We start from the raw sequence: 26,600 nt of genomic DNA on the forward strand, positions 1-26,600 counted from the left end.
GGTGCTGTCCATGCTACCCTCAGGCCAGGCAGCACAGCCACGGCCGGGTGCCCCTCCATCCCCGCCACTCACCAGCACCCTGCGGAAGCCCCCACGCAGGCGGACATAGAGCTCCTGCCGGCTGGTCAGGAAGACGAGGCTGCCCTCGGGCAGCTCATGTGCGGCGCTCAGCATTGCCTGGTACGTGGGCATGGCCCGGAGCTGCAGTGACAGCCCGGGGCGGGGCTCAGGGATCGGCTGCCTGCACCACAGGCAACCCCTGCCCAGAGCCCCAACTCACCCCCAGGGACATCCCGCTAGTGCCTGGAGGTCCGGGGGGTCCTGGTGGTCCTGGGGGTCCAGGGATGCTGACAGCTGTGAGGGAAGGAGGGTGAGATGGAGAGACAGGCAGCACAGGGAGGAATGCAGAGCTGCAAGGAGGGTTGCATGGGATACAAGCAGGTATCCTCCTGCTGTGGGTGCAGGGAGGGATGCAGTGGAGCAGGTACTCACCTTGTCTGTGGGGACCTGGGAAGGAAGGTGGCCCAGGTGGACCAGGAGGGCCAGGGGGTCCCTGCCTCCCCTCGTATCCCACACCAGGGGGACCTTGAGGTCCTGGAGGCCCCGGTGGCCCAACAATACTGTCCCCCTTGGGACCCTAGGCAGTGTGAGACAACATCTGTTGAAGCAAAGCCCCCAGGAATGCCATCCCCACCGCGCCCCTCTTCACTGTCCACCCCATAAGGTACTCACCGGCAGCCCAGGATATCCCTGGGGCCCTGGAGGCCCTGGAAGTCCAGAGACCCCAGGACCGTAGAGTGGGGTGCTGCCCGGCTCGCCCTTCTCACCCTTGGGACCTGCATCCCCCTTGTCCCCCTGTGGAATGGCACAGCCTTAGGGTGAGCACTGGGGCACACTAAGTGCCCCAAACCTGCCTTCCAGCTGCCAGTGTCCAAAGGGCTTACCCGCAGGCTAGTAGTGAAGTGACTCACATCATAGGGGAGCTGGCCTGCAGAGAGAGGGCGAGGAAGAGAGAGGAGCCGGGATGGGCATGAGCCACCCCCTACGTGCCTCTGCCAGCAGGGACCAGTCACCTACCTGGGGGTCCTGGGGGTCCAGTGTCACCTTTCTCTCCCTTTTGTCCTGGGAACCGATGGAAGCCTGTGGGCAGCAGAGATGCCATCTCAGAGCTGCAGCTTGAAGGGAGGGAGGGGGTTTCCCCCCAGCTCTGATTTGTCGAGGTTCCCCGAACTGGCCGGAGGGAGCTGTGAGAGGGACACCCGCTTACCAGGGAACGCTGGATGGCTGGAGTCACTGAAGGTCTGTGAAGATGCAAAGGAAGTGGCTGCAGAGACAGCAGCATCCTCGGATACCCCCCCTAATGCTGGTGACAGTCTCACATGCCAGCCTCAGCCAGGATGTCACCAGAGCATCTGGTGGCCCAATCGCCAGCATGTCCATCATGGTGACCGTGGTGATACTCACATTGCCGTTGTTGTAGACTATGCTGCCAGGTGGCCCAGGAGGCCCAGGGGGTCCTGGGGGGCCTGGGGGACCCTGTGGGGGGGCAAGAAGATTTGTCAAGGTCCTGCAAAGCAGCCAGTCCCCACCACGGAGGAGGATAGCCAGCCCCTGAGAGAAGGAGATGCGCCCTTTGCCTAAGAGACTGGGGTCCTTGGGGAGACCCTTAGGCTGTGTGCCCCACCTTGCAGGGTCAGCAGCTGGGGGGGGTCACAGCAGTGCTTACCCGCGAGCCCAGCACATCCGCAGGGTCACCCTTCTCACCCTTCAGCCCGTTCATGCCAGGACGTCCCTGCAGATGAGCAGCACAATGAGCCCCGTCCCCATCCCCCTGCCAGCCCCTGATGTCACATCTGGTGCTTCAGAGTCACCTCTAACACCCCAGCACCGCCCCATCCCCCAGGGACACGGCAGGGTGTGGGGCTCAGCGGGTGCAGAATGTGCAGACGGGGAGGGGGACGCGGTGGAGGTGATGGACACAAACAAACCGGGAGCAGGTCTTACAGGTCTGCCTGGAAAGCCGATCTCTCCCTTCATCCCTGCTCGTCCTGGAGGACCCTGGAAGGGAGAGAAGATGAGGATGGCTCAGTATGGGGCCACCCCCTCTGTCTAGGATCATTCCCATCTCTCCCCAGGGGACACAAGGAGGAGGATGGTGATGGCGACTTACCGATGGTCCCATCGGGCCCCGCAGCCCTGGCTCCCCCTGCAAACAATGAAGAGGGAAAGGGCATCACCAGTGGGACCACGTGGCACCTGTCCCATGGGGATGTGCCCCCCATTCCTGCCAGGAACACACCTTTTCTCCTTTCACCTTGGCAGTGACCACAGTCCCATCAGGGCTGATGATGACACCGGGCTCCCCCTTCTCCCCCTGCAAGAGAAGAGGAGGTGGGAAGGGACATGGAAGGATCAGGCTCCCTCCTGTGACAGGGCTGGTGTCACCTGGTGGCCACGTAGAATGGGGGAATGTGACCACCCCATGGGATGCAGGTGACCTGGAGCAGTTACCTTCAACCCTGGGGCACCCTGGGGACCAGTTGACCCCTGGTCTCCTTTCGGTCCCACTGGACCCTGCAAGGAAGGACACGGAGCCCACGTCATTCCCAGCCCACCAAAGGCAGGCCCCATCCATCACCACCGCTCTGCAGCAAAGCGCAGCAGGGCTGGCAACCACAGCTGTCACCAGGGCCACCCCATGGTCCCCAGACGCGTCACTGACTTACCGGGAAGCCAGCATGGCCTGGTCTGCCCTGCAGAGAGAAGCAGAGATGCCCCTAAGAGCAAACCCCCTCTTTCCAAAAACAGGGTCCCCTCCTGACATTGCTGAGGGGTAGGCACAGGTGGCAGGAGGGCACCTACCTCTGGACCGGGAAAAGCCACCAAAGACTTCTGCAAAAAGAGACAAAATGAGGTTTTTCCCCCCTGAGCTTGTCTCTGAGGGTCAGAGCCGCTGGTGAGGTCTCCCTCCTAACGGCCGCTGGAATACCCCTTCCCCTGCCCTGTGCTGAAGTCAGTCACCACTTACATCTTCACCGGAGACAGTGATGACCTGTCCAGGGGGACCAGGCGGGCCAGGGGGGCCAGGCAGCCCCACTCCATCTTGGCCTCGCTCTCCCTGGAAGACACAAGGCATCAGCCCAGAGCCACCAGTGGCTGGTCCCCATCCCCAGCCTGGTGGCACCTACCTTCTCACCGGCGCTGCCTTTGTCACCTTTGGGTCCCTGCAAAGAGGAGCAGGAGGGAGTAAGCACCCCCTGGAGACACTCTGGCTCACAACTACAGACCCCCTCCCACCTCTGGCTCAAAAAAATCCTCCAGGCAACCCCACATCTGCCTTCAGCTCCTGGCAACGAGGCAGGCTATGATGATTTTGAGTGGAGGTGGTGGCCAGCGGGGCAGCAAGGTGGTGGGGACAGGATTCTTAAGAGGGTGGGCACCCCTGGCATGCAGTGAGCCGGGTCCCACAGCAGTGAGAGGGAGTTTTGGCTGCTGGGGGATGGAGCAGCTGCAATCAAGGGCGCCCTGCCTGGAGTGGGGGGGTTTTCTGGAGCGGGGCGCTAAGGCTCCTACCTGTGGTCCAGGGAAACCCTCCAGGCCAGGGCGGCCATCCACACCAGGCATGCCAGCATCTCCCTGCAATGAGAGTGGGAAAGGGCAGGATGCAGCCCCAGGTCGGGGAGCACAGGGGTCGTGCCCGCTGCCCTGCACACCCAGATGCTGGCACAAAGCCGTTCCAGTCTCCCAGGGCTCCTACCTTCGGTCCCGGCAAGCCAGGCTGTCCGGGGCTGCCGACCTCTCCCTGCAAGGAAAGAGGTGTCAGAGGCATCCCTACAGGCTGCTGGCAGGCATCCTACATGGATGGAGCCAGAAGCATGTTGGAAGGGTTCCTCACCTTCATCCCCGGCAGTCCCAGCACACCCTGCAAGCAACAAAGGGACGATGAGCACTGGGTGATGGCAGGGGACACAACGGCAGGGAATACCCCAGGGAGCCCAGGATAGAGAGGAGGGGAAGGGCAGGAAGGGCCCTACCTGTGGTCCTGCAGGTCCAGGTGGTCCAGGGGTGAATGACAGCCCCGAGCCCTCCATGTCACCCTAAACGCAGAGGGAAGGGGCTGAGCTGTCGCTGTCCCTGGCTCCAGCTCACCCCACCCCATCGCTGCAGTGACCACTCACAAATCCAGCCTCGTAGCCTGGCCCTGGTGGTCCTGGGGGGCCAGGGGGCCCTGGCTGCCCTTGCGGTCCAATGGGCCCAGGAAGGCCAGCTAAGCCCATTTCTCCTGGCGGTCCTGCTGGTCCTGGTTCTCCTTTGCTGCCCTGCAAAGGGGACAGTGGGACAGACGGAAAGTGGCAGTGGCCACTGCTTGGAGCCTGCAAGCAGGAGGCAGAGCATCCCCACACAAATCCCTTCTGGGATAGGACGTGGATGCTTGTCCTGATGCTCCCCTGTCTAGGGGCTTTGTGGGAGGGGGCATCGCCCAGCTCGGGCACCCTTCCTCCCACCAGCTTCCCATGTAATATCCACAGTGGCCGCCAGAGGCTCGTCTAAAATCATGAATGGGAATATTTTTGCACATGGGGCTGGCTCCAGCGCGGCAGCAGAGCTCAGTGCCGTAAAGGAATGCTTGCAGGCATTCCTGGGATTGCAATGGGTCTGGAAGCAACAGGATTGGACCTTACACCCGCTGCCACCCCATCTGCCCCTCTGGCTGCTGCAGAAGTGCAGAAAGTTAATTAGAATTAAGGTTAAGAAACTTTGAGTTTTGAGGCTCTTGCCCCCAGCTCAGGCTGCAGAGGATGGTCAAATCAAGGGGCGGCATCCCAGCTCTAAGGGGCTCCCAGCAAGCCTCTATTTCCATCCTTGGGGATGCAGGGTGGAAAGAAGCTGGAGCAAACAGGCAGGAGAGAATGATGTGCAGAAGACGGGCTGTTCTCCAATGGGGTGTGGGCACCCCCCAAGCAAGCTCTCCCGTGTCTTGAAACACCCCCCCTTGATTTTCCTGCCCACTTCCTGACGTGGCAGTGCCTGGAGCAAAGCCAAGGCAGGGCGGTAGGAGCCCAGTGAGCATCCCTTGTGGTGTCAGCAGCTCCATGCACCTTTGAGCTGTGACACTGAACTGGGAGGAGCACGAAGAGCAGTGCCCCCCTCCCCATTCCTGCGTAAGATGGCTCTCCCAGGCAAAACTCCTGCCTCCAGTCTGCACCGGAAAACCCCAAAAATCCCACACCAGGCACAGTACCTTGGGTCCCGGCAGGCCAGGGAGGCCGAGGTCACCTACATCACCCTAGGAAGGAGAAGGAGGGAGAAGAGGGTGTGAAGAAGCTGCCCAGCTCCAGGCAGGAGCAGAACGGTGCTCCCCAGCCCGGGAACTGGGGCCTCCCAGAGATGGGCCAAAGATGCCGGCTGCCCTGTGGGACAGCTGTGACGTGTTCCTGGGGGACAGGGGACACTCACCCGCTCTCCTTTGGGCCCCGGCTGCCCAGCCTCCCCGTCTCTTCCTGGAGGACCCTGAGGACCCTGTAAAACCCCAGGAGTTGGTTCCAGCACAGGAAAGCCCCGCAGGGCTAGTGGGCACCGGGACCCCCACCACCACGGAGTGGCCCTGGCATGGGTCCCCTTGGCCACCCCACAGACCTACCGCTGGCCCTGGGGGCCCGGGGATCCCGTCCCTGCCTGGCAGCCCTGGTGGTCCCGGCAGGTCTGTGCGGTTCATCCCAAACCGTCCTGGCTCCCCTGGCAAACCGGGCACGCCAGGTGGCCCTGGGGGACCAGGGGGCCCTCGTGGACCCTAGAAGAGATGTGGGGGGGCCATGGCTGAGGGTGTTCCCCCACTCCCATCTGGCAGGACAGGCACTCACCCCCACTCACCCGCAGGCTCTCCAAGTCACTGCCGAAGCCGGAGCCCTCCATGTCGATGAAGGTCTGGGGGAGAAGCACAAGGGGGATGTCAGGGCACCCGGTGGCACTGGAGCTCGCCCAAGGGCTGGTGGCAGCGCCCTGCACCTCTGTGGCTTAATGGACTCCCCCATCCCTCAAATCCCTGTGTCCCAGGGGGCACTCACCAGCTTGTCATTCTTGGAGGAGGGTCCCGGCGGTCCTGGAGGCCCAGGTGGTCCAGGGGGCCCCCTCGGCCCCAGGCCTGGGTCACCCTGGCACAGAGGAAAGAGCGTGGTTTGGGGGATCAGCTGAGCTGGGGGCGAGAGGAAGGGGGGTTCTGCCCCCCAACACCGGCACTCACCTTCTCCCCCTTCAGGCCCGGCTCCCCCGGCATCCCGGGGAACCCCGGGGGCCCCATTTCACCCTGCAAAGGAGAGCGGTGGGGGCTCAGCTGACAGCAAGGCAAGGGGGTGGCTGCCCCCCATCTCCCTGCCACCCCCTCTGCCCTACTTACCGGTTTGCCATCCTCGCCAGGATCTCCCTAGGGATGACAGAGACGGGAGGGGTCAGCGTGCAGGTGGGTAGGGTGTGGGGGACAGGAGACATCCTACTGCGGGAGGAATTGACTCACAGGCTCACCATCCCTGCCAGGGAATCCGTCCTTCCCCGGCGGCCCTGGGGGGCCGGTGACCTGCTCCACCACCGAGCCATCAGCGTGCCGAGAGAGGGTCCCGGGGCGTCCAGGGTCACCTGGTTCTCCTTTTTGGCCCTTAGAGCCAGGATAGCCAAATCCTGCACTGCCCTGGGGAGGGGAGGGAGATGGGGATGGCTGGCAGGTCCCTGTGGTGGCAGCCCAGGCAGGGCATGGCTTGGTGCCAGCTCTGCCAGCAATGCTCACCTTGACTCCCAAGTCTCCTTTTTCCCCCTGAGAATCAGAAAGAGAGAAGCGTGTGTTAAACACAGACGTGTCACCGGCACCCTGGAGCCCCAGGGACCAGCTCTCACTCACCTTTTGACCCTTGACACTGCCTGGCCCTACGATGCCACCAGTCCCTGAGTCTCCTTTCAAGCCACGTTCCCCCTTCTCCCCCTTTTCGCCTTTCCAGCCAGTGCCTGTGGAAAAGGAAAAGGACCCACTCGTGGTTGGGGATGGCCACACCACCATGTCCCCACTTGTGTGCCTTGGGGAAGGGGAAACCTGCTGGAATTACCTCCCGTGGAGACCCGCAGCGTCTCCTCCGCCCTGGTCCTCTCAGCTTGCTGTGGGGACCCCCCGCCGCTCCTCGGGCCACTGCTCCCCGCCACGGGGGGGGAGGTCACGGGGACAGCATTCACCAGCCCTGGGACACCCTGCGCCAACAACAAGGGACCGTTCACCTCCCAGCGCATTCCCGTAAGGTGCTGGGACACCTTCAAGCGTCCCATGCCCTCAGCCACGCGGGGCACTCAGCCCCTTCTCGTCGCTAGAATTTTGGGGTTTCGCCCTGAGTGCAACACCTGCGGGCAGCAACTCACCTCGACCTTGCCCGAGGAGGGCTGCTGTCCACCTTCCATACCGCTGCCAAAATCCCCAGACACCTGCATTTGCCCATGGAGAAGGGATGAGGGCTGAGCTGGGAGCACGTGGGGGCAGGCCTGAGCTGCCCCCAGCCGTGCTGCCAGCTCTCACCTCTGCATCGTCCTCCTCTTCCTCGCACTGGCGCTCGGCCGCCCGCGGGTCCCCTCGCAGCTTCAAATCTGCAATCACCCCCTGGAAGGAGACCATGGACAGGTGGGGGACATGGACAAGCCACCCTGCTGTGACATGACCTGCTGCGCCGCTCGGCCACCATGTCCTCAAGCGGGAGAAAAAGGATGGATGAGATCTGCCGTCAGCACCGCGAGCAGCTAGAAGAGGTCGCCACCCAACTGAGGGTATTCGCTTGATATAATTTTTAAATTATATACAAACTATATATCTAGAATATATTTATTATATAACTTGATCTACTTATAATACATTCAAATCATGTCACAGTCAGCCTGGCTGGGCTGCAACTACCCCCGATCCTTGTTTTCCTAAGCCCGTTGCCTCTCCTTGCCCAGACGTGGTGCGCTGTGCTTTCAGGCCAGCCCAAATATTATTTTAGGTGTCTTGCCCAAAGAAGAGACAGCGAGGGGGAGGTATCTCCTCTCTCTGAGCTGGCTTCCCAGCGTGGTTCCCTGCTCCTCCCCACCGGGATCAGACGGATGGGCAGCATCCCAGCTTGGCAGACTCCCGCCCCGACAGCATCCCTGTGTCCTACCCAGCAGCGAGGACCTGGGCTGGGCTCTGGGATGTGCTGGGTGACCCTGGTTGCAGTGGGATCTGTGGGGTTCAGGCTGGTACCCACATCCCCTCTCCTGCTGAGGCCAGGATGCTGTGGGGGTTTGTCTGGAGGCAGCATCCTTAAGAAGGGGTTTGTGGCCATTTCTTGTATAAACAAGTGGCCTGGATACACGCGGTGCTTGCAAAACACAAATAAATAGGAAGGAAGTTCAGCTTATGCCAGGAAATACAGCACGTGGGCTGCAGAACCTGCCAGCTGTCCTCATGTGGGGCAGGGCAGTTGGCTGTGGCCAGGGTGCCCTTGGGAGAGGAAAACCAAGGAGCGCAACCAAAATATCCCTGTAAAAGCTCTGCTGGGTGTCTGGCCACTATCTCTGCTCAGCCCATGTGGTGCTGGCTCTGGCGTGAGGCTTGCCAAGCCAAGCTGGTGGCGCTGGGCAGGGCCTGCAAGGCTGAAACCTGGTGCTTTCCAGAGGCATGGGAAACAAGCCAGTTCCAAGCCCTGAAGCGAGGCAGTCCCCTGAGGGATGGTGATAGGGGCCCTTCGCAGCCTCTTTGCTCTGATAAAGAGAGCAGCAGCACCACAGATCTTACAGATGGAATCCTTAAAGCTGGAAAAGCCCTCTAGGACCGTAGAGTCCAACCATTAACACAGCACTGCCAGGTCCCCCACTCAACCATGTCCCCAGGTGCCACATCCAGCTGCAAATGAACCCTCCTCCCAAACCCCAGCTGAGACCCCATTTGGCCCCTTGAGAGCTGCTGTCCCAGGGGCTTCTGCGTCACTCTCAGGCTTCGTCCCTCAAGGTTTCTTGCCACAGACACAAAGGCGACTCAGGAAAGAGCAGAGGTGCCAGGACACCCCTCCAGCTGCCTCTCAACAGCTTCATCCTGAGGCTTGACCCAGGGCCAGGCTTTAATCTGCTTGATGCCCCGTTAGTTCCAGATAATGCGAGGCAGGGCTGGACAGTGATGGGAACACCACGAGGCAGTCAGATGCTGCTCCCTTCTCACCCAGCCAAGGCCTCCTTCCCTCTATGGACAGCTATCCCCCATGGGAAACCCGGGGGCGGGCAGTGGGATTGGGTGTTGGCGAGCCTGGGAGTGTCACCTGCTAAAAGGGTCTGCTCTGCTCCAGGCTGTTGCCACGCTCTCCATATGGTGCCAAACCCCTCCAGCTGGGGAGAGGAGCTACTCCACAGCCACGACCTGGCCCTCCCAGCACGTTCAAGAGCAAAGAAGTTGCTCTTCAAGAGCAAAGAGTTGCTCTTCAAGGGACCAACCCGACTCCCAGTGCCCATCAATGATTAACCCCTTCCAGGCGGAGCTTTCCCTGCCCAAAGCCATTCCGGGGGGAATGTGGCAGTACAGTCAGGATGATGTTTAAGCTCAGAAACGTGCTTTGCAGAACTCCACAGGGAAAACATTGCTCCCCTCAGCAGAGCCTCTGTTGCTGGGCAAATCCTGCTCAGCCCAGGATAAACCTGAACATTCCTCTCCTCAAGTCCTGCAGGGGATTTCCATGTGAGCTGGGCATTTTCCCCACACTTTCCACAACCCTTATCTGGAACACGGGTCCTGCTCAAAGCACGGGCTGAACTATCACATCCTTCCTCGCTCTCCATACTCTTCCTGCAGATACCGCCCAACATCAGCCAGCAAAGATATGCTCCAGCCCGTGCATTTTTTCCACGTAAGAGAGATATTTTCCCAGCCAAACCAGCTTCTCCACCAAAGGAGCTGGGTATTTTTAGGAATGGGGAGATCTGAAGAGGCTCCGTGTATTTGCTGGGAAAATGCGGGAGCTGCACGGCAACCCCGTGTCTTCCTGCCAGCCCAGCTTGAGAGCTTTGCCTTGGTGAGCCCCGAGACCATAAATCGGTGGCACCTCAAGCCCCCTTCCCCTCCATCTCAGGTGTCCCCTTCCCCAGGGACACACACATGGAGCTGGTTGTCTTCTGGGCATGGGCGGCGTCACATCTCTCCAGGCTTCTGGGAGACACTCCCTGGGGTGACCCAAGCTCTTACCTGGTACTTATCCGGGTCCGCCCCTCCAGCCTGAGCAACAAAGAGCCCGGAGCCCTCCTCCAGCTCCATCTCGTCCGGGGAGCGCTCGAAATGGACGCGCTCGTGCTCCTCACAATCCAGGTAGAGGACAACTTCCTCCTCCTCCACACTGATGGCGAAGCGCGTCCACTGGTTGAGCAGGGTGGGCACGGTGAAGGTGGCAGCTGGGTAGGAGCTGGGCGAGCCCGGTTCCGTGTAGTAGAAGATGATCTGCTGCTGGCCCGCCTGCAGCTCTGAGAGCTTGACGCCCACGTAGATGATGCTCTGCGAGGAGTCCGTGACAGCAAAGAGCACGCCAGCCCGGGGCGTGGTGGGCTGGATGTGGAAGAGCAGCGAGAAGTCCCGGTAGAAAGGGCTCGGCAGGTGGTACCGGGCCACCTGGCCCGTGTTGGCGTTGGGACCGAAGACATAGCCAGGGTTGTTGTCGGGACCATAAATTCTGTGGATTTCCTCCGTCGGTGGGTCCCCGATCAGCTCCAGCAGGCTGACCTCGGCACTCAGGCTCTCTGCAAGGAGGAAGGACAGGGATGATCTCAACCAGCCAGGCAAGGATGGTCATTCAGCAAGGACACCCCTGCCCATGCCTCCCAAATGGACTGCTCTTCAGCGGCTCCCTTCACTCACCCAGCCCAAGATTTGTGCATTGGCCAAGGCAGTGACCTTGAGCCACTCCCACCACATCATTCGTCTCCCAATATGTCTCCCATTCCCAGCTGCTGGCCCTTCAGCCGTAGCTGGGACATCACAGAATCATGGCATGACTTGGGTGGGAAGAAGGGACTTTAAAGACCGTCTCATTCCAATCCCCCTGCCGTGAGCAAGGAGGCACTCCACTAGACCAGGTTGCCCAGATTCCCTGAGATGGGATAAAACCAAAGGCGTCCTGCTCCTGGTAGGGAGATGCTGCTGGAACACCTGGATGCTGAGCCACCATGGAGCCCCAGGGAAGTGTGTTGCACCCATACTCATTCCAGGATCACAGTGACCCCTTGCATCATCCCAGAACAAGATCCTACAGTCACCCCAGCTGGGAATAAATCAGAGCCATCCCCTCGCAACACCCTGGGAACGCAGCTTAAGCCAACTCAGCTTCCCAGATGCTCTCAATTTGGAGGTCGACTCATTTCCCAACTCCTATTGAGAATTAGAGAATTGAGGAAGTTCTGCTGGAGACCTCTCTCCTACCCAGCGTAGCTGAACATCTGGTCAGGGTGAGCCAACGCTGTGTCCGCCAGCTCCCGTTGTTCTGGCAGCCAGCACATCCTCATCGCCCACACACCGGGAGCTGGATTCCTCCTCTCCTATGTCAACCGCTCGGGCCAGCGCCAGCTCCAAAGGAGAGGCTTTTTAACCTCTCCTTTCCTGGGAGGGAGGAAACCCAACCACCCTGGCTCCAAAACTGCAGAGGGATCTGCCCTGGGAATGGATGCTCAGCGCTGAGTTTTGGCCCTATCCCGAGCCAGGAGCGGGAGCTGACACAATTCAGTGTCCCCAGTTCCATCCCTGATTTTCATGTGAGCAGTGGGGAGTGGGGGGAATCAGAGGTGTATCCTGAGGTATGAACCTAGGAGGATCAGCCAGGAACCTCCACCCAGCTCTGGAGCCAGGCATTGTCCTCCAGAGCTCTTAAAAAAAAAAAAAGGAATCAGCCCAGCCTTGCCCAGCCCAAAAGGAAAACACATCTCTTGGGATGGTGATGAAAACCTGGGTGCCTCTTCCAAAGCCTGGGGGACATGGAGCATTCCCAGGCTCCCCCACTGCCAAGCCCCAATGTCAGTGCCAGCCCCATGACAGGGACTCAGCAGTGGAGACATAGGAAGTGCCACCAACTAAAGGTGGAGGCAAATTTTTGTTCTGCCAGAGCCAGACACACCAATCCTCTGTAATTCTGGCTCTGAAACTTCTCCATGTCCACCCTGCTCCCCAAGCCCCTAGTCCTTCCCAACCTTGGCACCCCAAAACCGAGCACCTGGCTGGGAGAAAATCTCCTTCCCAGTCTTCCACCAGTTCTAGCCCCTTCATCTGCCCTCTACTGGGATCAGGCTTCGCCATGTGGCATCCCCAATCTGCTTAGAGGAGAACCTCTAAGATCCTGGAGTCCAGCAGCCTTCCACTCCCAGATGCACACAGCCCTACACCACAGCTGATGGGGTGAGTGAGTGGGGCTCCCCCAGACTCCCAGCCTGCCGCCCACCCTCGAGTCATACTGTGCTCAGCACCTCACAAGCTTGTTCCAACTGCAAATGCCAGGATGCAGGGATTGCATTTATCTGGGGTTGGAGGAAGCCAAATCCACAGCAGCGTTAAGGAAAAAGGAAACCAGAGCTTCCTTCTGGGGGTCCACACAGGGGATAAGAGCCAGTGCTGCGATTCCTGCAGAGAAGTCATTGTGCCTCCCCCCAGGGCTCAGGATGATGGGGACATGCTGAAAGAGGCTTTTGTTAGCAGGGCAATTTGCAACCATTCTCCCCTTGGAGCTGCAGCCGGCTCTGGGAGTCTCTCTCCTCCTCAAACATGCCACTCGCCCCCGAGTCCGGGGTGGGAGCTGGGTGCTAGCACTTCCCAAAGCAAATGGACTCTTTTCCTGCGTGACAGAGGCTGCATGGGGACTAGGGAACAGAGGGATAAGAGGAGAGCCTTTCAAACGTCTGGTCCCCTGCAAAAGCCAAGTGCCCCTTCTCATCTCCAGAGCTTTCAGGCCACGCCTGCTTTTTCCAAAGGGCATCCAGAGCCCAAATATTGCAGCCCATCGTCCCTGTGGCAAACTGGCAGCACCCACCACAGAACATGGAGAGATGGTGGGAGCGGCAGCGGGTTTGGTGCTGGCACGGGATGGCTGTGGGGATGTCTCTGGATGCAGTGATTCTGCCATTGGAAAAGTACCCAGGATGCTCCAAGCCACCTTCCCATGGCATTCAAGGTAACCCCAGTACACAGCAGCACATCGAGTCACTCCATGGGGTGCACCACAGCCCCCAAATTCCTCACTCATTCCCAACCAAGCAAGCACAGTGCAGTCCTAGATGGACTCTAGGATGCTCGCCTCTGCAAGCATCCACATGATCCCAGTGCAGCCCCCCCACGAACAGAGCCTCTTTGACACTGAGGGGACCCTGTGTGTGACCCCGGTTTGCCAGCCCCCAGTCTCAGCGTTCCTCCTTGCCATCTCCCGGCCATCTCCCGAGGGCACAGGGATCGGCAGGGGAACACAGCCTCATTCAGAGAGGCTTTGGCGGGCGGGGATGAGGTGGGGGGGGCTCCAGCTTTCATCCTAACTGCATTTCTCCAAGCACGAGTCACTCCCCGGCTCCCGTCTCTCACCCCCCTTCCCTGTCTGGGGCCCTGGAAGGTCACAGGCACCGAATGGCGAAGCTGGGGGTGAAGAAACCTCTCCCACTTTTCCAAGCAGCGGGGATCAAACATTAGCCATCATCAGATGAATCATTAACCCCGAAGGGCCGCTCCGGGAGTGGGAAGCTTGCGGGCACGGCTGAGGGTCACCTTGAAACCCACTCGCCACCACGGTGCTGTGGCTGGGCGGTCATGGGGTCTGGGTCCTTGTCCTGTTTCTGTGCAGAGCTGCCAGCTCTCCAAGCGCTCTGATCCCAGCCAGGATAGGTACCCCAAAGCCCCGTGGCGCCTGGGAACGGGCCCTGAACGCCAGCACAATGCGCTTGGGGAGCATCCCCTGTGCTGGCCACTGCGATTCACCGGGAGCGATGCTCGGCCTTGTGGGGGGAGCCAAAACTCACTGGTTCTGTTTGGAAAAGCCAAGGCTGGGTGGAAAGTGATTCTGCATTTGTCAGCCTCCCACGGGCACAAGGCAGAAGCATCCTCCAGCGCCTGGGGGAATCCGGGCAGGGGAGACGCAACGCACGGACGTCACCCGGCCCCATTACCTGCAGAAACGTTAATAAAGACACAAGAAACCCCGTCATCCTCCTCGGGGAGAGCATCGCAAGGCAGAGGCAGGCGCCCACCAGCCAAGTGAGTCCAACACTGGTCTCTGACAGCCTCGCAGAAGCCCTGGCACGGTGGGGGGGTTACGGGCACCGAGGGACTACAGCCGGGGAGCAGCAGCAAGCAGAGGAACCACTCCAGGTAGCGATGGCACCGCGACTCAAGCAGCCCCTCCCACTCATGCAAAGCCGCCCAAATTTCCTCCTCGCTGCCGTGCCGGAGGTAATTTGGCAATCGGACACGGCTGGTGCCCAGCACGCTGCAGAAGGGCAGGTGGGTCGGTACGGGCTGGCAACGGCCAGCCCCTGTTGTCAGTCCCGGGAAGAAGGACGCGAGCCCCACGCCGCCACTCCCGTAGAGCCGCATGGTAGCAGTTAGTAAATTGAACTCCACAGGGACAAAGTTATCGGCAGCAGGAGGATCCACACCCTTATCCACCCTCTGGTCAAGCCAAGGGGGGCTCTGGCTCCCACTCCTGCTGGCCAGAGCCAGCCCCAGGTGGCTGGTGCCGTGCCGTGTGTTCGGCGACGCTCCGTGGAGGTGACGGGGAGGTGGTGCCGAGGGGTTCTGGAACGGTACCGCGTGTTCAGGGGTACTGTCACCAGGTGAGAAAGGAAAAGGGGCACTACCTGGCTGGGGACCCACTGGTCTCTGCAAGGACACCTGTGTCTCCATTGCTGTAGGAGTTTCTGTCCTCAGGAGCTCTGGGTCCTCAGGGGTCACCGTCCACAGGAGCAGTGGGTTCTCAGTGTTCCCCAGGAGCTCTGGGTTCTCAGTGGTCACTGTCCTCAGGAGCTGTGTGTCCTTGGTGTTCCTCATCGCCAGGAGCTGCGGATTCTCAGTGGTCCCCATGCCCGGGAGCTGTGGGTCCTCGGTGTGCCCTGTTTCCAGGAGCTGCAGGTCTGTGGTACTCATCGTCCCTAGGAGCTGTTGGTCCTCAGTGGTGCCCAACCCCAGCAGCTGCAGGTCCTCAGTAGTCCCTGACCCCAGGAGCGGGGAGTCCTCCGTGATCTCCATCCTCAGGAGCTGTGGGTTTTCAGTGCTTCCTGACCCCAGCAGCTGCAGATTCTCAGTAGTCCTTGTCCCCAGGAGCTGCGGGTCCTTGGAGGTCACTGGCCCCAGGAACTGGGTGTCTTTGGTGGTCCTCATCCTCAGGAGCTGCGGATCCTTGTGGGTCCCTGTCCCCAGGAGCTGGGGATCGTCGGTGGTGCTGCTGGCTTGCTGTCCTGGGGCAGGTGACATGCTGCGGGGAGGAGCGACGCTTGGCCGTGCCGTGCTCTCCAGCAGCCTTGTGGCATTCCTGTCCCACTGCTCCGTGGTTTTGGCTGCAGTTCCCCCACCCACAGGTGCTGCTGTAGCAGGATCTGACTCCTGCCACGGCGGGGTGCTGACATTCCCCAGCACCTCGCCACCCCACGTCCCTGGGGATGGGCTGGGAGCCGCAGCTGCCTCTGAGGCCGGTGGGTCCGACGCCAGGATTCCCTCGCTGGGTGCTGCTGGGCTTCCTGTGGTTTTCGTGCTGTCCCAAACCCAGTCCAGGAGCTGTGTTTCAGAGCAGGAGAAGCAGCAAGCCAGGAGGAGGAGAAACCTCAATCGAGGTGGGGCCATTGGAAGGGGAAAACGAGCTCCCTTGCTCCCGAGAGCGGCGTGGAGAGGCTGGAGGAAGGAAAGGGGGGAAGAGGCAGGAGTTCTGCCCCGGCCAGACTCTGGGAGCACTCACATCGCTCTCCCTTCCCAAGCCTCGGCACTGGACCCTTCAAACCGGAGCGGAGCAGGGGGAGGAGTGGCCGCGCCGCCGGCCCTGCCAAGCCCTCCTCTCCCCAGCGCCAGCCTCCCGCTGCCGGCACGGCCCCTCGGGACCCCGACGCCTGCCTGGGGACCCACCTGAGCCCCCCAAAACCTCTGGGAGCCAAGCCAGCCTTCAGACGCACCCTACTGCCTGTCCCGGCAGATGCTGCCGCCGAATGTTTAACTCCTTCCTGCCCAGAAAAATCCTAAATCCTCTCTCCCTGCCTAGTGGCTCTGGTTAAATCACCAGCATCCAGAGCTGTACCTGGTGGGGTCCTCATACATACCCAGCTTTGGTGGGACACCCCACTTCAGGCCTCGGGAAAAGGTTATAATCTTAGAGCAAAACTGAACGAGGAGGGAAACAAAGCCCAGAAAACTTTTCCAATACTTCCACCAGCCGGAAACACAAGTCCCCAAAGCCAAGTGTTTAAAGCTGCTTTCCCAGATTGGTTACAGAGCCAGGACCCCGCAGGTGCTGTCACAGGATGGCAAGGAGTGCGCTGCAGCTTTCGTGCTCCCTCCAAGCACCTGGCGCCAGCAATGCCTTGAAGCCAGGTCTGAGCAATCACAAGTTTCCCAATCACAAGTTTTCCTGGAGCCCAGGATGAAAATCTCCCCTGAGCCGGGCTGGCACTCTCCCACGCCCCAAAAATCTCAAATATTCTTTGGCTTGACTTAAAAATGTTACCCCCGTATCCACTTCTCCAGCTCTGGTGATGGTGCCCCTCATTCCTAGGGATGGCCAAGCAGAGATGGAGAATTCCCAGGGCCTGCACTGCCATGGCGACACCAGGCAAGTCACTCCATGGCTGAAGAAGTGTCCCTGAGACAGTGTTTGGATGGGGAGGTGATAATTTTGGCTCCCCTTGGCTGTGTGACCAGGAAAGTCACAGTATGCCATAACATGGTCCTGCGGAGTAGAGATCTCCACATGCTGGAGCTGATGCTCCAGTTTAAAAATATTCAGGAAAACCACCGAGACAAATGCTCAGTTGTCCATTTCGCTTTATGCAACACTTCCCACACTATTTTTGAAGCGAAACGGGTGAGTTATCCCCTGAAAATGGGAGCTGGCTGCTGTCCCTATGACCGATGCTGTTAGGGGTGCCTGCTGTGGAACAGCCCCCAGCAATCCGCGCGGGACACGGGTTTGTCCAGATGGCAGAGCTTCCGTCTGGCTCCCTCCCGGAGCTCCCATGCTCCCATCAGCCTGGGAAAGGAGCCAGGTTCCTGCCAGCCTTCTTTGGTGTGTCCTGACAGGCTTGGCTTCCCTGGGGCCAGGGTGCGGTGGCACTGTTCGGTGCAGGACTCCTTGGCACATCCCAGAGGGATAGGAGTGACTGCTGCTCCTATTCCCGCCAGTGGGATGGAAAAGCTTGGTGTTCCTGCAGCCCCTCCCTGCTTCAGAGCCGTGCAGCTGCCAGGGTGGGGATCACATGCCCCCATGAGGTGCCCGGTCTTTGCCAGAAGGATTTGGGCAGCAGCACCCTGCTGGGGTACTCCAAGCGTGTGCGGACAGGATGCCCAGCCAGAGAGATTCCCACTTCTGCCTTCTGCTGAGATTAGGCAGCTCATGACAGCCGAGTGGAGCAGCAGTCCCGTGGGACACCCTCGTTAAGTCAATGATCTCCGTTTCGCTGCACACGTCCTTGCTGGCAGCTCTCCAGGAAGGAGTCAGGGCTGGTGCATCCCCAAGAAAAGGGATTTCCAAACTAGGTGCCTCGAGGGTAGGCTTGTGACACAGGTGGCACTAGAGCATCTTGGCCTGGAACAACAAGCTCCACCGCTGAGCAAGCAGCCAGGCACGGACCGGGAAGGCACCAGCTGGCGAAACATTTTTGAGAATTATTCCCCCAAGGAGAAGCCGTGGCAGCTGGCTTGCTGGCAGAGCAGGGAAAACCCCTTGTTTTAGCCTCCTCCAGCCTCCCAAAAAGCACTTTGCACGCTCCATGAGATGCTGCTGCCAGCATCTCCAGCACACACTTGCACACTCCATCAGATGCTGCCATAACCTTGGACTTCCTAAAAAGTAAATATGGACCTACACCCTAGTCCCAGTTCCCTCCCAAAGAGGCTGGCTGCATCTTCCCAAAACTGTCGGGCGTCTGGTGTTGCAGCGTGGCTCTTCATGAAAAGGGGGATTGGGCTGGGCCCTAAGAAGGCACTGAGGGCTCCGTCCTGGGCCAGAAGGATAGAGAGTGGGGGAGGAAAGGGAAAAGAGAGGAAAAACTAGAGGTGGGGGAAGAGAGTGGAGATGGGAAGAAAAGAGATTGAGGGAAGAGGGTGGGGGAAAGAGAGTGGGGAGAAGAGAAGGGGAAAATTAGAGAGGAGGAAAAGGTGAAAAGAGAAAAAAAGAGACTGGGGAAGTCAAGGAAAGAGTGGGAAGTGGAGGAAAGTGGGGAGGGGGGAAGTGGAAGAAGTGGAAAATGAGAGTAGGAAAGGAGGGTGAAGGAGAGAGAAAAGAGGGGAGAAAGGAGAAGAGAGAGGAAAAAAGAGGAGGGAAAAGAACACAGCAAATAACAGAAAAAGGAGAAGAGGGAGAAGAGAAGAAGGAAAAGAGGGGGAGACAAGGCAAGAGGGGGAAGGGGAGGGAAAGAGAAAAGGGAAAAAAGAAAAAAGACAAAAGGAAAAAAAGAGGTGAAGAAAGGAAACTGGAAAAAGAAAATGGGGGTAAAAAGAGGGGGGGATAAAAGGGGGGGAAAAGAGGGAAAAATAGATAAAAAGTAGGAAAAAAGAACCTATCATTCAGACCTACAGCCTTTCATCCGTGGTCAAAGCACACCGGTGTTTCTCTCTGGGGTTGCTCTCCGTGCAGGATTTTGGGAGAGGACAGGGAGCCTGCCTCAGCCCAGCTCAGCGATTCCTCCTGCTCATCCCAAGGATTGCCCGGCGAGAGCCGGGCAGATGGACGCACAGGCAGAGGGACGGACGGACGGACAGACGGACAGCAGAGGGAGCCTCAGGCTGAGCGGAGCGCGGGCGCTTCCTCAGGAGACCCCACTTCGCTGGACCCAGCCCTGAGATCACAGAGCTCCGGGCAGGGACTGGGAGACAGCACGGGTGGGCACAGCCCTCCTGGAACCAGGGGAGGGGAGGGGAAGGGAAGGGAAGGGAAGGGAAGGGAAGGGAAGGGAAGGGAAGGGAAGGGAAGGGAAGGGAAGGGAAGGGAAGGGAAGGGAAGGGAAGGGAAGGGAAGGGAAGGGAAGGGAAGGGAAGGGAAGGGAAGGGAAGGGAAGGGAAGGGAAGGGAAGGGAAGGGAAGGGAAGGGAAGGGAAGGGAATTCTGACAACAGCATAGCCAGAAAGCCAGAGAGCCAGAGGCAGGAGCACTCTTGGACTGAGCAGAAGAATTCGGGGACTATCAGCAGCAGATGGTATCTATAAATCCTATTGACATTTGGGATTCTAATCCCCATCTAAAAGCCCCAAAGAGCAGTTGAAAAGCCCTCCTGGGGACGCACGCCGAGGATGTTGCCACATCCCAAGCCACTGATCTCCCCTGCCGAGACAGTGCCTGGAGAGAGGCAGGGGCACGCAGCCCATGGGTGGGCGCAGAGCCAGGGAGATGGGGAGACGGGAGACAAAGATGCACAGGAGCCCGGCTGGCGGGAGTGACAGCAGTCGGCAGAGCCCTAAAAATGACAGGTGCCACTCTGCCAGGCTCTGCCTCCGGGGCAGTGACAGTGTTTCCCCCACGCCTCCAGCTGTGCAACACCACGGCGCAGCAACGCACACCCCCCCCCCCCAACCCCCCCCGCGCCCCCCCGGGACTGCAGCGTTCCTAAACATTTACTCATGGAGAGCCAGAAGCATCCTCCTGGCAAATTCCTCGAGAAGATAAACCGTGAAAATGTCATGACTGCCTGGGGGAGCCATCAAATAGCCAAATAGCCCCGGGAGGGAAAGAAGGGCAGCGTACCCAAACCCCTGTCATTACCTGCATCCTCCTCCTGCTCCTGAACTGAGCAGGGCTGGACAAGGCACAGCCGAGAGGTGCTGGTGTCCCACTCTGCCCCACCCACACGAAGAAGGGGACAGGGCAGCAGAGGATTGGGGCTGGAGGGATTTTGGCCACCCCATGAGGTTTCCTGGGGAGAACGGATGGTGGAGAGGGACCATCAATACCCAGGCACAGCTGAACCCAAGAGAGGCGTACTAAACACAAGATGAGCTTGGGGTGAGCTGTAGCCCCCAGTCCCCCCTCATCCTGCCTCCACGGGAGCCATATGCTCTGCTTCCAATCACTCACCTCGGCCCCCTCCCACCCCCCCGGGGCCAACCGACAGTCCGGAGATAAGGAAAGGGAAGGCGAGGGAAGGAATGCGACCCCCAGGATCATCCTCCTCCACGTTAATAAATCGCCTTGCAGATTAATTGCGCCCTGGACAGGGGAAGACTCCACTCCTCACCCCCCACCGAGGCTCTGGCTCAGCCAGGGAGCCCCAAATTTCAATCGAGTTCCTGGCATTCCTGCCTCCGCATGAAGCCGAGAGGCTTCGGCAGCACCGAGGGGCTCCCGGCAGCACCGTCACCACCCTTGGGACAGGCAGTTGGTGGAGGGGGGTTGGTTGCCCAGGTTGGTTGCCCAGGTTGGTTGCACAGGTTGGTTGCACAGGGAGGAAGTGCATTCCCATTCCCAGGCACTTCTTTCCCTGGGAGATCAATGCACCTGGCACCCCGGTCAGCGTGGACAGATGCTGCGTAGGAGGATGAGGGGAGATGAGGGGTGGGACGGAGGGTTTATGATCAGACTCAATGCCATCCCAGCCGGAAAATCAGAGGAGGACAGGGCACCCAGGTGGAGTACTTGTCCCCAGAGCTCAAACAGAACTTTTCAAGCCAACGATGTGCCTCAGCCGTGCCAGGATTTAACCCTCCAATGCGACAGAGCAACAAAGCACCAACCCAGCACCGACTTTGACGCCTACACAACAAAAACTGGAAGCTGCCCATTCTCGGCTGTTTTCCAGGCCTTCGGAAGCGAAGAAAATACCAACACAGCTTAAAAATCCCAATTCACCAAACAAAATACCGAAGAGCTACCAAGCGATGTCGTACCTGAAGCTACAACGGAGCGTCACAGCCTCCAGCCCCGTGGAATGTCATCCATCCTGCACCCACCCCAGCCAGGGATGCTGGGTGCCAGCTGATCCGTGCTGCTGCAGGAGGCAACTGCCACAGCTCACGGGTGCTTTACAGAGCCTCGCCATGGGTTTTCAGGGAGGAAAACTAGCTGGCAGGTCATTAACCTCAGCCACAGCGCGGTGTGCAGCAAACAGAATCCAAGCTCGCGCGCTTGCTGCGGGACCAGGCGGTGAGCAACGCTATTTTCGCAGGGAATGGACATGAAAAAGGGGATCTGGGTGGGGGGTTTGTTTTGGGATTTCAGCTGCAATCTCCAGCTCATCCAACCAGCCTGGCTTTTGTCAGCGCTGCCCTCCTGCGGTGCAGGGGACTTTGTTTGGCTTGGAAGCCCCCCGGCTGTGCTCATAACAAGACTCCGTGTCCGCTCCCTGGTCCTCTTTGCGCTCCTCAGACAATAGCTTGTCTGTGCCGCTGACTTTGGCGGCATTTCCAAAGTTTTGGCTCCTTCCAAAGCTTCCTCTGCACCAGACGGCCGACCTTGGCCATCGTGCTTTGCCGTCACATCCCACTGCACCCCATCCCGGGCTGTCTGCGGGGCACCTCTGTGGGCCCCCGAACTGGGCACACGACGGGAGCGGTGTCTGGCCCTTTGGGGGTGGATGCTGGGGTCATGAACAGCCTGGATGAGGGGCCACTGGAACAGGGAAAGCGTCACCGAGGCCTTGAACCCACCCCGCTGCGCACATCCCCAATGCCACGGTGAGAAATCAGTCAGTTGAGTGCTTTGAAATCAAGCTGAACAATGACAGCCTGACATCAGCCAAGGCTGAAATCCCCCTCTCCCTTCCACGTCCCTGCAAGTATTTGAGCAGAAAAACAGATCTTTTGAGGAAGTCCAAATAGCTTTGGAGACTGTAAGTAAAGGGGTCAAACAGGTGGGTGATCCTTTGCTGCTCCGTGCAAGTGCTGGGGAAAGTCATCAGGAGCCAGATGAGGCCAGAACCTCATCATCCCTCTCCATCTAATAACCAGAGGCAGTATTTGACCAATTCCCTTTTTCTACAAGTCACTTGGTTTCAAAGCAAAATAAAACGCCAATAAACAGCTTTAATGCACTGAAGCTCACCACAGGATAGGTGCCAAGAACAAGGAGGGGTGTAAATTGTGTTCCTGCTTGCATGAAGGTGGAGATTCCAGATCAGGTTTGCCCCCACCCCGAGCACAGGGACGATGCCACAGCCAGGCACCATCCCGGGCTTCAGCATCCCAAAGCAAATCCGCCCAGCCGACAGGCACAATGCCAGGGGCCAAAGGCATCCCTGCAGCACAGCGCCACGAGATACGTGCACACAGGCTGTTTCCTGGGATAATAAAGGGTTAAAAGAAAAACCCCAAACCACACAAAAAAGCCCAGCAGGCATGCCTGAAGGGGAGGATTAGAGAGAATAGGGCCATTTCTCAGCAAAGACGATGGCAGCTGAAATAGAAAAGTAACATTACTGCCCAAGACAGGGGCCCTTTCCCTCCGCTCCCGCCCTACAATGCCACTATTGTTTTGCTGACAACTGGTAATTATCCCAAGCTGCACACACTGGTGTTCCCACCCCTTAACCGGGAGGGATTTTGCGGCCGCCGACCCTCTGACACCAGCAAAAAATTCACATACCAGAGGGTTCAAAGAGGGGGCGGGCTGGGAAGCCTGGGCAGCCCTGTGGGGACGTCATTCCCAGGATCCCGGAGCGCCGAGCCTGGGGGTGACCTCTGGAGATGGGCAAAGCCAAGCTCTGCTGAAGCAGGGTCACCTCCAGCTGGCTGCACAGCACCAGCCCAGGTGGGGGTTGAGCACTGTCAAAGAAGGAGAGCTCAGAGCCCCTGCCAGTGCCTAAAGGGGCTCCAGGAGAGCTGGAGAGGGACTGGGGACAGGACACGGGGAATGGCTTCCCACTGCCAGAGGGCAGGGAGGGATGGGAGATTGGGAGTCGTTCCCTGGGAGGGTGGGCAGGCCCTGGCACAGGGTGCCCAGAGAAGCTGTGGCCGCCCCTGGATCCCTGGGAGCATCCAAGGCCAGGCTGGATGGAGCTTGGAGCAGCCTGGGACAGTGGAAGGTGTCCCTGCATAGCAGGGGCTGGCACACAGCAGGTGGATGAGCTTTAAGGTCCCTTTCAACCCAAACCTGAGATTCTGGGCTTTGGGATATAGTTTTATTCCTGAAGGCCATGCCTTTGGTTCAAGGTGCCCCAAAAATCAAGGGGTCTTTTACCCCATTGCCAGCCCAGATGAAAAAATGTTCGCCTCCCAAACATCCAAGTCTAAGCAGTGAATCCTTTCTGGAAACCAAACCAAACCAAAACCAAAACAAAAAACCCCACAAAAACCAAAAAACACCCCCCCCCCCCCCAAAAAACAACCTCCCTGAAAATAATCCTATGGAAGCAGAGTTTCCCTTCCCTGATTAAAAGTTCTGAGGAGCTGGGACCCCCAGGATGAGACTCTGCAGTCTGCTGCTGTCCTACTGCAAGAGGAGGGGGATGAGTCAAATCCATAATTTTTCATTTATGGGATGGAGGAGTCAGAGTCCCAACATTCCCTGCCTAACAGGAGTTCATCCTGGTGCCAGCCCCAGCTCAGATAAGGTGATAAACAAACTCTGGAGACTGCCTCAAGATGGATTAAAACGTTCCCATAGTCAAAATGTAGATTTTTTTTTTTTTTTTTTCTGCTTTTGCAGGCTGGTGCAGGAACCAGAAAGCCCAGAAAAAGTGCAAAAAGAGCCATTTTTTTTCCCCCTGCCACAGGCTGCAAGCAGCATAGGCAAGGTCAGAATAAGGCAGAGGACACACACTCCAAAGGACCTAGCTACGAGCACCAGCTCCTCTGATATCTACTCATCCATTGCTATTTTATTTTCTTCTGCATTTCAATTACACGATTGCAGAAGTTTCTTCCTAACGGGAATGCTGGAAGCCAGTTTTTCCTTCAGCAAAGCCAATTCTACAAATGCTAGCAGTGACCTGTAAAGTTAAAAAAAAAAACCAACCAAATCCCCATAAATCAGCGGAGCAACATCTTCCTCTCCTCGCAGCAGCGTCACTCGTCACACGCCAGGCTGGGATTTTATTTGTTGTTGTTTTAAGCACCCAGGAGAAAAGAAAATGGTCCTAAAACCCCACTTAACCCGCTCCAGCTGCAGGGGGAAAAAAAAAAATCCCACGTAGGCAGGAGCTACGCTCTGGGACTCTGGGCAAGCTGCAGCCTGTCTCCAGAGCACTCAGCTGGGATTTGAGGGAATGAGCCCCCCCTTCTCCCAGGCCTGCAGCCTCGACAGCTCCTCATCAGAGCGTGTGGCCACTTGCAGGGCGCAGAGCTGGAGTGCTGAGGCTCCAGCAGCTTGGGGAGAGCCATGCCCCGCAAGCAGCACCCTGCTTTGGCAGATGCTGGAGCCTGCAGCAGCTCCTGGGGCTGCACTGGGAGCCAGCCCCTGGCTCCTCTCCGTTGCAGCAGCGAAGATTAAATCCAGACATTGCTCCTCAAACCCCCTTTGGCTCCTTTGCACCCTGCACTGGGGGACATGGGAGCTCAGCAGGACAGGGGAAAAGCAAAGCTTGCGTGGCTCGTGAGAGAAACCCTGGCTGGCCACTCCACGAGGAAAGAAGGCAGGAGAATGCCTGGAAAGGGGCCGCTGGAAAAGCAGAGGAAAGGCTGAAAAACCCTGAAATGGGACAGTGTCACAAGGCAGCTGTGCCACGGACGTGGGGGGACTCCAGATGCACGGCACCCACCGGGAACCACCCATGGGATGTTTGGGTACTGAGCTCTGGCACCAGCTGCACGTGGGCAGGGAGCTCCACCAGCAACACCCGGAGGCAAACTGGGGCCGTCAGGTGACTGAGCAGCAGCAGCAGCGAGACAAAAAGATTAAACTGCTGAATGAAGGAAATGGGAGATATTTTTGGTCCCGACCCAAACAGATGCATTTTTTGCTGGTTTTGCTGCCAACCGAGGCTGACCCCAAGGCTAGAGGGATGCCAGGGGTTAACAGCCACCCCTGCACAGCTGGAGCAGAGCGAGAGATGTCCTGGGAGAGCCAGGTGCCGAGATACAGAGCGCTGGTAGGCAAGGGATATTCTGGGAGTGAGATCAGAGCACTGAGATCAGGGGATGCACCGGGAGACCCATTCCCACGGTGAGAGTCAGATTTACAGTGACACAGGCAGTCCCATGATGCTGCTGTGGAGCATCCCACTCCGGCATGGTCCCCAAACCAGGCCTGGTGTCCTTCTTGGGGCAGAGATACCTCACCCGGGGCGGATCAAACAGCCACAAGCCTGGTCTACCAACAGCATCCTCCATTCCCCTGCCGCTGGACTGATGCTCGGCACCAGGAGCCGCTGGCAGAGCCCAGGGGAGGCACAGGGAGCAGGGCTCAGGGGAGGCACAGGGAGCAGGGCCCAGGGGAGGCACAGGGAGCAGAGCCCAGGGGAAGCACAGGGAGCAGGGCCATGGGGAGGCACAGGGAGCAGGGCCATGGGGAGGCACAGGGAGCAGAGCCCAGGGGAGGCACAGGGAGCAGAGCCCAGGGGAGGCACAGGGAGCAGAGCCATGGGGAAGCACAGGGTGCAGGGCCATGGGGAAGCACAGGGAGCAGGGCCATGGGGAGGCACAGGGAGCAGAGCCCAGGGGAGGCACAGGGAGCAGAGCCCAGGGGAAGCACAGGGAGCAGAGCCATGGGGAGGCACAGGGAGCAGAGCCCAGGGGAGGCACAGGGAGCAGAGCCCGGGGGAGGCACAGGGAGCAGGGCCATGGGGAGGCACAGGGAGCAGAGCCATGGGGAGGCACAGGGAGCAGAGCCATGGGGAGGCACAGGGAGCAGAGCCCGGGGGAGGCACAGGGAGGAGAGCCCAGGGGAGGCACAGGGAGCAGAGCCATGGGGAGGCACAGGGAGCAGGGCCATGGGGAGGCACAGGGAGCAGAGCCCAGGGGAGGCACAGGGAGCAGAGCCCAGGGGAGGCACAGGGAGCAGAGCCATGGGGAAGCACAGGGTGCAGGGCCATGGGGAAGCACAGGGAGCAGGGCCATGGGGAGGCACAGGGAGCAGAGCCCAGGGGAGGCACAGGGAGCAGAGCCCAGGGGAAGCACAGGGAGCAGGGCCATGGGGAGGCACAGGGAGCAGGGCTCAGGGGAAGCACAGGGAGCAGAGCCCAGGGGAAGCACAGGGAGCAGGGCCATGGGGAGGCACAGGGAGCAGAGCTATGAGGAGGCACAGGGAGCAGGGCCATGGGGAGGCACAGGGAGCAGAGCCCAGGGGAGGCACAGGGAGCAGGGCCATGGGGAGGCACAGGGAGCAGAGCTATGGGGAGGCACAGGGAGCAGGGCCATGGGGAGCCACAGGGAGCAGAGCCCAGGGGAAGCACAGGGAGCAGGGCCATGGGGAGGCACAGGGAGCAGAGCCATGGGGAGGCACAGGGAGCAGGGCCATGGGGAGGCACAGGGAGCAGGGCCATGGGGAGGCA

At 59.3% G+C, this 26,600-nt stretch overlaps 1 protein-coding gene across 3 annotated transcripts in view; it reads right to left on the reverse strand.

The window, feature by feature from the left end:
• COL18A1 (collagen type XVIII alpha 1 chain) overlaps positions 1–26,600 on the reverse strand; it is a 39,019-nt gene that overhangs the window by 2,734 nt on the left and 9,685 nt on the right. For 2 of the 3 annotated variants that reach the window (XM_040069571.2, XM_040069570.2), the window contains exons 1-37: positions 14,845–15,905; positions 10,217–10,761; positions 7,550–7,630; positions 7,396–7,458; positions 7,092–7,230; positions 6,890–6,993; positions 6,779–6,805; positions 6,512–6,682; positions 6,395–6,421; positions 6,242–6,304; positions 6,066–6,152; positions 5,872–5,925; positions 5,642–5,791; positions 5,458–5,520; positions 5,243–5,287; positions 4,179–4,319; positions 4,035–4,097; positions 3,896–3,922; positions 3,758–3,802; positions 3,574–3,636; positions 3,189–3,224; positions 3,029–3,118; positions 2,863–2,892; positions 2,727–2,753; positions 2,512–2,574; positions 2,300–2,374; positions 2,171–2,206; positions 2,005–2,058; positions 1,727–1,792; positions 1,465–1,536; positions 1,268–1,301; positions 1,078–1,140; positions 945–988; positions 733–855; positions 493–637; positions 281–354; positions 73–201 (exon numbers count right to left, since the gene is read on the reverse strand). In XM_040069571.2, the coding sequence (XP_039925505.1) occupies positions 73–201; positions 281–354; positions 493–637; positions 733–855; positions 945–988; positions 1,078–1,140; positions 1,268–1,301; positions 1,465–1,536; positions 1,727–1,792; positions 2,005–2,058; positions 2,171–2,206; positions 2,300–2,374; positions 2,512–2,574; positions 2,727–2,753; positions 2,863–2,892; positions 3,029–3,118; positions 3,189–3,224; positions 3,574–3,636; positions 3,758–3,802; positions 3,896–3,922; positions 4,035–4,097; positions 4,179–4,319; positions 5,243–5,287; positions 5,458–5,520; positions 5,642–5,791; positions 5,872–5,925; positions 6,066–6,152; positions 6,242–6,304; positions 6,395–6,421; positions 6,512–6,682; positions 6,779–6,805; positions 6,890–6,993; positions 7,092–7,230; positions 7,396–7,458; positions 7,550–7,630; positions 10,217–10,761; positions 14,845–15,823 (4,098 nt within the window). In that variant the 5' untranslated portion in view covers positions 15,824–15,905. Of the gene's footprint in view, positions 1–72; positions 202–280; positions 355–492; positions 638–732; positions 856–944; positions 989–1,077; positions 1,141–1,267; positions 1,302–1,464; positions 1,537–1,726; positions 1,793–2,004; positions 2,059–2,170; positions 2,207–2,299; positions 2,375–2,511; positions 2,575–2,726; positions 2,754–2,862; positions 2,893–3,028; positions 3,119–3,188; positions 3,225–3,573; positions 3,637–3,757; positions 3,803–3,895; positions 3,923–4,034; positions 4,098–4,178; positions 4,320–5,242; positions 5,288–5,457; positions 5,521–5,641; positions 5,792–5,871; positions 5,926–6,065; positions 6,153–6,241; positions 6,305–6,394; positions 6,422–6,511; positions 6,683–6,778; positions 6,806–6,889; positions 6,994–7,091; positions 7,231–7,395; positions 7,459–7,549; positions 7,631–10,216; positions 10,762–14,844; positions 15,906–26,600 lie in introns of those variants that run through there. The other variant, XM_040069572.1, reaches the window with a different exon arrangement.

The sequence above is a fragment of the Hirundo rustica genome, chromosome 7, assembly GCF_015227805.2.
Source record: "Hirundo rustica isolate bHirRus1 chromosome 7, bHirRus1.pri.v3, whole genome shotgun sequence".
Taxonomy (NCBI): Eukaryota; Metazoa; Chordata; class Aves; order Passeriformes; family Hirundinidae; genus Hirundo; species Hirundo rustica.